The sequence below is a fragment of the Perognathus longimembris genome, chromosome 9 (assembly GCF_023159225.1).
Source record: "Perognathus longimembris pacificus isolate PPM17 chromosome 9, ASM2315922v1, whole genome shotgun sequence".
NCBI lineage: Eukaryota > Metazoa > Chordata > Mammalia > Rodentia > Heteromyidae > Perognathus > Perognathus longimembris.
The window spans coordinates 9,379,571-9,389,254 of record NC_063169.1 but is presented as its reverse complement, the minus strand read 5'-3'; the positions used below and the strand labels follow the sequence as shown (position 1 = coordinate 9,389,254).

The window sequence follows — 9,684 nt, the reverse complement described above, 5'->3', positions numbered from 1 at the left end:
GGGGCCCTTCCTCTCTGAAAATGCCTCTTGTGGCTCCTTTAACGGGGTCATTCCGTACCTCTGCAGCCTGCACGGAGGGCTCCCTCCTTCTTTAGGACATGGCTCCATCACACGCATGGCATGGATACACATGCTGTCATGACCTGGACCCAGGCTGTCCTGTGAACCATGGAGATGCGTACTCATCCCTGATCCTCGGCAGGCCCTCACACCAGCCTGCATCCCTCAGCCTCATCCCAGTGGCGCCCAGCACTGTGCTCAGGGCTCAGGTCCAGCATGGAGGGAAGAGGTGCAGTCATGGCAACCTTGAGTCAGTGGAAAGATGGTGGGGACAGGGGAGGCAGGTCTCTTTAGGATCCTCACCAGGGAGGGAGAGCCAGGCCTCCAGAAGGACAACCCCAGGGCCAGCGGGGCTTTCTGTCTGCAGGCAAGGGGCAGCTGTGGGCAGCACACGCCAGACCTGCATTCCTGGGCACATCAGGAAATTGGTGAGAGGCCTACCCTAATGATCTCATGTTAACCATGCTAATAAAGATCCAAGGAGGTCACATTCACAGGTAAGTAGTTCACCCTTAACAGTGCTCATTCAAATGTTTAGGTGAATTTACATGTACTTTGTTTTTTTTATTTTACTGTTTTATTCAGAGGTTCGAACTCAGGGTGTGTGGACACTATCTTTTTAGCTTTTTTGCCCAAAGCTTATGTTCTACCACTTGAGCCACACCTCCATTTCCACTGTTTTGGTGGTTAATTGGAGGTAAGAGTTTCAGGAACTTTCCTGCCTGCCTGGGCTGGCTTTGAACTGTGATCCTCAGATCTCAGTGTCCTGAGCCACCAGTGCCCTGACATGTATGTGTGTGTGTGTGTGTGTGTGTGTGTGTGTGTGTATCATTTATTTAAAAAGTCAATACCAATTTGAACTTGGTTTCTCAAATCTACAGTTTCTCAAATTTTGTAGCATTTTTAGCAGATCACCTCACAGTGTTATGATATTCTAGACACATCTCCAAGAGAACATTTGACTTAATGAAGTTCAATACAAGTACTTCCAATATTTAGGGAAATATTAACTTAGGTCCCATACACACTTTTTTTTAAACTATGTTTAAGTTTGTAGTTCCCATCTGCCATAATACTCAAGCTAATTCACAGAAAATCCAGAACCAAAATGGAAGGAAACATGGCAAATGCTCTCTCTTACATGATATACAAGACTAGCCATCTTCCAGTCCACATGCAAAAGGCTGAGCATAGGCAATTTGGCGTTTTGGTCAAACCATAATGAAAAGTTCACCTAATCAGTGAATATAGACAAAGCACCAATTCACTATTAGCATAGCATTAGGTGCTTAGCCACAAGTAGTTTGACACAATAAGTCATGTTTAGTACATATTTAAGACTTCCATTCACAAATTTTTGGCATCATTGGGTTCCACAGTTTTTATTGCTCTGCGACCTGAGGTTTGTGTTGTCTCTCTTTTAGTCCCAAGAGCTCTGTTTTGAGTTCTCCAGGCTTTGGTGCATTTTCAGGTCTTGTCAGGTCGGGCCGGTAGTAACTGTGCACCACTTGGGCACTGGCACACATGGCCAGGAGGCTGGCCACTGCCATTTTCAGATAACTAGGCCAGGACATGCCCGCAGGCATGGTGGAAGGCTGGCAGGAGGGAAAAGGGGCAGTGTTAGAAGGTTCTAGGCCCACGATCCGCCCCACAGCTATAGGGGCTCGGGGTGCTCTCCTACCCCCACGCACGGAGGCCTGTCTTCTCGGCCAGGACACGAGGTCACTGAGAGGACGGAGAGTTGGCAGGGGACAAATGAAACCTTAGGGCCTTGATCGGTCAGGGAGGGGCGCTCCACGTGCAGAACCGCAGGCCATCTCCCCGCCACCCCGGCCCCCTTGTTTTTTGGGGTTTTTTTTGACAGTCCTGGGGCTTATTCTCAGGGCCTGAGCACTGGGGCTTCCTTTCTACAAGGCTAGTACTCTACCACTTGAGTAACAGTAACATTCCTCCCCCCCTTTATATTTATGTGGTGCTGAGGAATTGAACCCAGGGCTTCATGCATGTTGGGCAAGCACTCTACCGCTAAGCCACATTCCCAGCCAGGGAGGAGGATTGTCTTGTTGTTTTGATGACCTACCTGCTCTTCATTATCCCAGCAGGATGTTCTCTGTGGCTGTAAACCATAGAGCTATATCCACAGGAAAATCAGACCTGAACTGAAACCTCCAGAGTTGTCAACCAAAACAAGTCTTTCTGATTTTCAAGTTGACCGTTGATATTGGTCGTGCGATTTGCATGTTGAGGACACAGATTCCATCCTGAACCCTAAGAAGCAGCTCCTCACGCTGACAATAATGCTGATATCTAATGTGAGGTTGACTCCAGGACACTGCGCCTCCAACAACCAGTCTAAGGATGTCTGGACTTTTGGTGTGTCTGGGGCCTCCATCCTGTGGCTCTTGCCTCATGAGTCCAAGCATCCATGCATATGATAGGCATGGACAAAACTCACTATTACGCCAGTGGCTTGTAGGTCAGAAACATGGTTTTGTTCTAAGCATGAGTCCTGCCTACAGGTCACAGAGGGGCTTAGTTTGTGTGTTGGATTGTTTGGTACTTGTGCTTGAATTTTCACGGCTGATTTGCTCATGATTGGGTCCCTACCATGGGAGCCTCATGTTGATCTTGCCTTTTGTAGGCCATTGGAAATTAGAGTTTCCCAGGTTTGTCTGCTTGGGCTCATGAAACCCGAATCCTCAGACCTCAGCCTTCTGAGTTGCCAGGATTATAGGTTGAAGCCCCAGGCATATGGCTTTGGACGGGGTATTGAAACAATGCCCATGCTTAGGAGAAAATGGAAACACAGTGCCTAATGATTTTAGGCTGCACAACCCAGGAGAACCCATTCATGCCCTCAAGTCCTTCTGTGCCAACCCAGAGTGCCCACGCAGGTGACTCGAATAGGGGGACAGTAGCTGTTCTTTGACTCTGGTCTCCCCTCCAGCTTCTTTGCCTTTTGGCTGATCCTGTGTCACTTCTCAAACCTGTGTCAGCTGTCAGTTCATCTCTAGGCCCTTTTCCCAGCTAGCCCCTGCCCAGCACTTAAAAATCTCGCAACTTCTCTGAGTTTCTCTCTTACGAGTTGACAAGCAAAGTGGACAATGGGACTGAAGGCAAATGAGGAATCAAAGAGGTATTTTCCGCGCTGGGGATATGGCCTAGTGGCAAGAGTGCTTGCCTCCTATACATGAGGCCCTGGGTTCAATTCCCCAGCACCACATATACAGCCAGGAGTGGCGCTGTGGCTCAAGTGGCAAAGTGCTAGCCTTGAGCAAAAAGAAGCCAGGGACAGTGCTCAGGCCCTGAGTCCAAGGCCCAGGACTAGCCAAAAAAAAAAAAAAAAGTGGTATTTTCCCTTTGAAGCAACTCTTTGAAGCAAATGATTCTTGAAATCTGAGAGTGCCAGTGAAGGCCTGGAAACAAAATGATCAGATGGGAGCCACGAAGCCCTCAGGAGACATACCCAGAGCTCTGGTCTGACTCCACACAGGGCCTGGCTCACAGGACATCATGAATTCAACATCTGTGGGCAGAATGAGGACAAGTAGATGAAGTTAGTCTTGGCCCTTCTGAAAATGGTAAGCAGGCCACACTGGATAGAGATCCCATTTGGGACTAGGCAGTGTCAAAAGACTGTGACCCTAAGATCTGATGAAAGCAGAAGGAGGGGCAGCAATGTGAGGGGTAAAACCTGCCTGTGCCAGGTCTCGCTTACCCGACTCTGGTCAAGTGCACACACTTCTGCAGAAGTGACATTTGCCTTGTGGAGATTCTAGAATTTGTATCCCATTCTGTCATGACTTCAATACATCCCAACAATTCATGGTTCCCAACAATTTGAAAAAATGATACCTAGCTGTATGTCCCTTTATGTTTCACTGTGATGCAATGAAATTCGCAAATGTCCGATGGGTTGCAGGAACATGTATATGCTTTATCTACTGGTGTAAGTAAAAACAGTAAAACCCTGCAAAGGCTAAGTGTTGGCTGGGGCACATCTGCACCACCCTGATGACAACCAATGCTGCAGGAAGCAGATGGATGAAGGTAACATCTGTCTGGTTCCACGAGCATATCTAGTTCTAGTTTATGGGGCAGTGAAGGAGGAGAGGCAGTCCAGCAGGCCCTCCTTTCACTCCCCTGCTGCTTCTGCTGTTCCACATCTCTGCTGTCCTTTGAATTGAGCCTGATCCACGTGGATAAAATACCTAGTCTATAAAAATAGAGTCAGGATTTGGAAGTCAGGCATAGGTAGTGATAATACAGGTCTCTAGGAAGCCAACTGATTGGAGCAGGATGCTAAATAAATGTGCCTGCTTCCACCCACCGCTCAGCCTAAATCCAAGGGCAGTGCCCTAAAGGACACATGTTCAGGTCAGAGTCAGGCCCAGCATCTTGGCCACACTGTTAGCGCCCCTCCTCCCTCCCGGCTGCACTGGGGACAGCAGGGCCTCCTCACGCTGGAAAGCAGGAGTGGGGCTGGCTGTGGGCCTGGCTGACAGGGTGGCCAGGGAGGAGAAAGAGCGCTGTGCTCCTAACACTGCAGTGCAGCACCTGTGATTGACCTGAGACTCAGCCGCTGCTACCTCAGCCCCAGGAACCCCACAGCTGGCCCCTGGGCCTCAGAAACGGTCTCCCTGCACACTGAGCAGCCTCTGCTCTGGACAGCCCTCCACTGTGCCCCTCATGACTCCCGGCTGCCTCCCCATGGTCACCGGGCGGCTGAGTTCACACAGCCCAAAGTGATGGCCACCTCTGAAGTCTCTCAACTCAGCCGCCAGAAACCCAATGTCCCGGGGAAGAGCTGGCACCGCCCCCTCGGTCCTCAATGCCCCTTCCCCTTTGCCTGCACACAGCCTTGGCTCATGGCAGACAAGCGATCCACGCAGCACTGTATTTTGTTTTGTTTTGTTTTGTTTTGTTTTTTGCCCTCTCCCAACCCTGGGTTAGGATGAGGTTCCATCGCGCAGATGCACAGCTGGTAACAGCTGTCTACTGTAAATGTGTTACTACCCACAGAGTCTATGTCCCTCAAATATTCTTGGCCCTGCCTCAGACACAGCTGTACCCACACAAGGCTGTACACTTGGCCACTGCGCTGACCTTAACCTGCTCCCTGCACACCAGGGCCTTCCCCCCACTTCCTCTAGGGCGCTGTGAGCCTCCTCCCCTCAGGACCACGGGCTCTGCGGAGTCAGCTGGTGGAGCTCATGGTTCTCAAATCGGGCACTGAGTTAGTGCCTTGAATGATGTACCTGAAAGGAATAACAATAACTATTTATTAAAATATATTGAAAGGTACATAACACGAAGGTGAAATAAAGACAAAAGCGGATGTCTTTCAAGGGAGGGAAAGGATTTCTCTAAGTGTTTGAGCTGGCGCTCAGTGGAGCTCTGGACTTCCTGAGTCCACAAACCAAATTGTGCCCGCAGTGTTAGTGGAAGCACACTGGGGTGCATGTGCTGCAGCTAAGTTGCCCTCTCCACCTAAAGGTGGGTCCATATCAGAAAAGATATGCAGAGCCTGTGGGATCTCTGGCGCAGAGAAGACAGGCACAGGTTGGAGTCCATTTGTCCTAAGTGTCAGGGGCATCGTGGAGCTGAATGGTGTGGCCTTGCTCTTCACACATCCGCCACTGGAGGAAGGGGGTTTTCGGCACAAGCATTGCTCAGAGACAGCTCCTGATGCCACACCACTGTGTCTTGTGCTCGTTCCTCCCCTTCCTCCTCTGATGGGAAGCAGTCCAGGGTAGAACTGCTGGACAGCTCGCAGTCGGCAAAGCCGAGTCGAGCTTCTTCGTCCTCAGACTGAAGGGCTGGAGAGCCTGTCCCGGTTGCAGAGGACACAGACAGCTCCCAGTCAGAAAACCTGAGTCCGAGTTCATCATGTCCTGAGTCAGTGACAGGAGATCCTGTCCCACTTGCAGAGGAGGAGGACAGCTCACAGTCATCATTGCTGATTTCTGGCTCTTCCTCATTTGAGTCAGGTATGGGCGATCCTGTCCCGGTTGCAGAGGACGAATTCAGCTCGCAGTCACCACTGCTGTGTCCAGGGTGTTCGTCATCGGATTCAGGTATGGGAGAGCCTGTCTCAGTTGCTGAGGATGAGGACAGCTGGCAATCATCATTGCTGATTCCTGGGTGTTCTTCATGTGAGTCAGGTATGGGAGAGCCTGTCTCGGTTGCAGAGGACGAGGACAGCTCACTGGCAGCAGTGCTGTGTTCAGGGTGTTCATCATGGGATTCAGGTATGGGAGAGCCTGTCTCGGTTGCTGAGGAAGAGGACAGCTCGCAGTCAGCACTGCTGTGTTCTGTGTGTTCATCATCGGATTCAGGTATGGGAGAGCCTGTCTTGGTTGCTGAGGATGAGGAGAGCTGGCAGTCATCTTTGCTGAATCCTGGGTCTTCTTCATGTGACTCCGTTGCAGCAGAGCCTGCGTTGGTTGCAGAGGACAAGGACAGCTTCCTGGCTGTACAGCTGAGTCCTCGGTCCTCCTGTCTTGATTCAAGTTCAGCAGAGCCTGTCAAGGTTGCAGAGGACAAGTCCTCGTCTAGGAGCCGACCCGATTGTTCTGGCTCTTTGATCTTCAGTTTCGTGGGCACTGTGCACCGAGCGCACCCCGCACTTGGCAACTGGGGTTGGCTTGCAGGAGTCACCGCAGTGTCCCCATCCCTGCCATCCTGCTCTGGGCTGCCAGATGCCACCTGCCGGCCTCTCCAGAGGAAGTGCCAGAAGGTTCTTCTGGGTCCAGCTTGGGCGTGGGGTCTGGGGCGTGGGTTGGTCCAGTGTCTGCAGGTGTCCACCAGGCGCTCCCTGCAGGGTCTCCTGGACTCAGAGCCAGTGGAAACTCGCCAACAACAGGAAAACATGGCTCTTTTCTGGCTACCTCCAGGCACCTTTGCGATTTGTGTCTGGAATGTGGCTGCCTGGAGACCTGGGTTCCAAGTTCTCTTTGGTCTTCTGTCAAGGATGAGGTCACTTCCTGGGGTCCTCTTCCTAAGCTTACTCTTCCTCCAGTGGACCCCACACAGTCCCCCTGCGCTTCTGTATATTGTATATATGTACACACACATCTGTAAAATGAATATATAGAGAGATATAGAGATATAGAGTGCTCACAGGTGATCATCTGCAGTAATGTCTCCTTTCATGTGTCAGTCACTGGAAGGCATCTCATCATAATGGGGGTTTGACTGACACAAGAAAAGAGAAATGGGCCTCTGAAACTCCACAGCGTTCTTGTTCCAGATCTGTCTCCATTTTCACATACATAAATGCATATCTATATAACTATGTATGTACATATATATATGTATATATATCTCCATTGACAGCACTCACTCTATTGAGTGACTGCAGTGTATTTTCTCCCCATTAATCTCTTCCTCTCTCCTTCCTAACAGCACGTGTATCTGCATCCTTGTATTCACTTTGCTATACTATAGGTTACTTCTTCTAAGAAGTTAATCCATTAGAAACCTCCTCTGTGTATACCACACTTTAGTCACTGTGTTCATGTTTATGTCCCTATATATGAATTCTTATATGATGATTTCCAAATCTAGTGTGAATTACATCTTTGAGTAGATTCAGATGACTTGATATTTCTGAACCATTTGCCATTTTTTGTTCTTATTTTGTATTGTTAACTTCCTATTTGCTCTCTCTAGTCAGAGATGGAAGACAGAATTGCCCTCATGTGAAATTCACTGAGAATCACTTGAAAGCTTATATGTGATCAGGGTTTTAGTCTTCCTTAAAAACTTGAGAAGAATGCATTGGCTCTGTTTGCAGAAAAACAAAAATTCAACATTGCTTTCATTTACATTCTTGTTTGTTCATGTACTCTATTTCCCATTATATATACTTCTTATTATATTTGCTCAAGTAAGTACTGAGAGTGTTTAAGTCTCCTTTATAAAGTGATTGTTCCTAGTATGATGTGCTCTCATTATCTTGCATAACTTTGCATACCTTTAACTGCTATGTTCAAGTCTCCCAGTCAATGGGATACAGTGACTGTTTGTACCAACTTGTATAAATATAATAGACAACCCGGTTGCTGGGGGCTGACACCTGGAATCCTAGCTTACATCTCCACATGAAGCCAGCTCAGGCTGGAACGTCTGAGACTCTTCTCTCCAGTGAACCAGCCACAGTGGAAGTGTCCCTCAAGTGGTAGAGGGCCGGCCTTGAGCACAAAAGCTGAATGCACAGCCCTGAGTTCCAGCCCCAATACGTGACAAATGGTCACTTCAAAAGGCTCCAGAGAACTAGGAGATCATCAGCTCACCCAGGAATCTGGGCACACCGGCAGAGCTGTGGCTTGCATGCCCGAGTTAGAGTTGGGCAACTCCCTGTTCCAGCCTGGGTGCTTAGGAAATCGGTGTCATTGCAGTGGTGTGTTTGCCTGTGACTGCAGTGAATGAACACAAGGTAACAGCCTTATGCCATCTGCTCTGCTCTGGCTGCCTCATCTCACCAGCACCTCCTGGCTAAAAGTTCAGACCATTTCATAAGTTCCTGGGCTCCCTCTACTGGTTGAAGATTAAGGGGAGAATGTCCTTAGAAAACCCATCAAATTCCTCACTGTCTTCAGTGAATAATTAGAAGAACTAGAAAGAAAGAGAAAACATAGATTCAAAAAATAAATCCAGGATATTCTTCATAATTCAGCTTTCAATAGCCTGAAAATATCTGTATTACCCTCCACATGGGTAGGACCTGAGGAATTACGCTTTCAGGAGACCACTGTCTACTGCAGAAGAGAAGCTATTTGGGTCTAAATTGAAAGGACTCTGCTTGTAAACCATGAACTGAGATTTCTCCAGTTAGGTAGAGAAACAAATAATCCATGGAAGGAGACCGCAAGCACAAACCTTCAAGTAAAGAAGCAAATGCCATCAGTGAAGCAATATTCCCTTTCCTTTCTCTCCTGTCCTTGCTATCCTCTTCCTTGTTCCCCCATCTTTTCCAGTCCCATTGTCTTGTCCTGTTCTGTCTTCTCTTCTCCCCTTCTTCCCCTATCCTATCCTATCCTATCCTCTCCCTATCCTATCCTATCCTATCCTATCCTATCCTATCTGCTGTCAATACTGAAACTTCGCAGCACTAGTACTGTACCACACCCGAAACGCTTTGCTTTTATTAACTCTTACTTTGAGATAGTTTCAGGATAATTGTGCCCCAGCTCCCTCCATTCTCCACTCTCCTTGCTCCCTATCCAGAGTAGCTAGGAAAGAAAAATCAACTCCTAGGGCCATTCTGGAATCAGTTCTCTTCCAGCACAAGACCCAAGGTCATGCTCAGTACATCTTTTGTGAAATCACAGTGATGACAAGTTTGCATTTCTAGGCCTCAGAACCCTGGGTTGTGTTATCTAGTTTATCAGAAAGGTTTGAATCCAGAGCAGAGGAATCTAAGATTGAATTATCAGTGACTGTGTGAATTATCTCTGAAGGACTTGAGGGCTAGTTCAGCCTCTCTAGGGTGGGTCTAGGGTGGAGACGAGTGGATTATCTGAGGGAGAATACAAAACACAGAGCTCGGGATCTTCTTCATCTCTACACCCAGCTACTTGGACTTGCTCCGTGCTGAGTAAAGCCGGGGTAGAGGACAAC

The 9,684-nt window shown here is 48.7% G+C and overlaps 1 protein-coding gene across 1 annotated transcript; it reads right to left on the bottom strand.

Moving 5' to 3' along the window:
- Positions 1–1,431: 1,431 nt before the first annotated feature.
- LOC125357718 (protein BRAWNIN-like) lies at positions 1,432–1,646 on the bottom strand. Its single transcript, XM_048354653.1, has one exon. The coding sequence runs from the start codon at positions 1,644–1,646 to the stop codon at positions 1,443–1,445; it is 204 nt and encodes a 67-aa protein (XP_048210610.1). The 3' UTR covers positions 1,432–1,442.
- Positions 1,647–9,684: the final 8,038 nt, after the last annotated feature.

What these genes read in the sequence shown, in the direction of transcription:
- LOC125357718 (XM_048354653.1), bottom strand. Translation starts at nt 1,646, where the DNA reads ATGCCTGCGGGCATGTCCTGGCCTAGTTATCTGAAAATGGCAGTGGCC.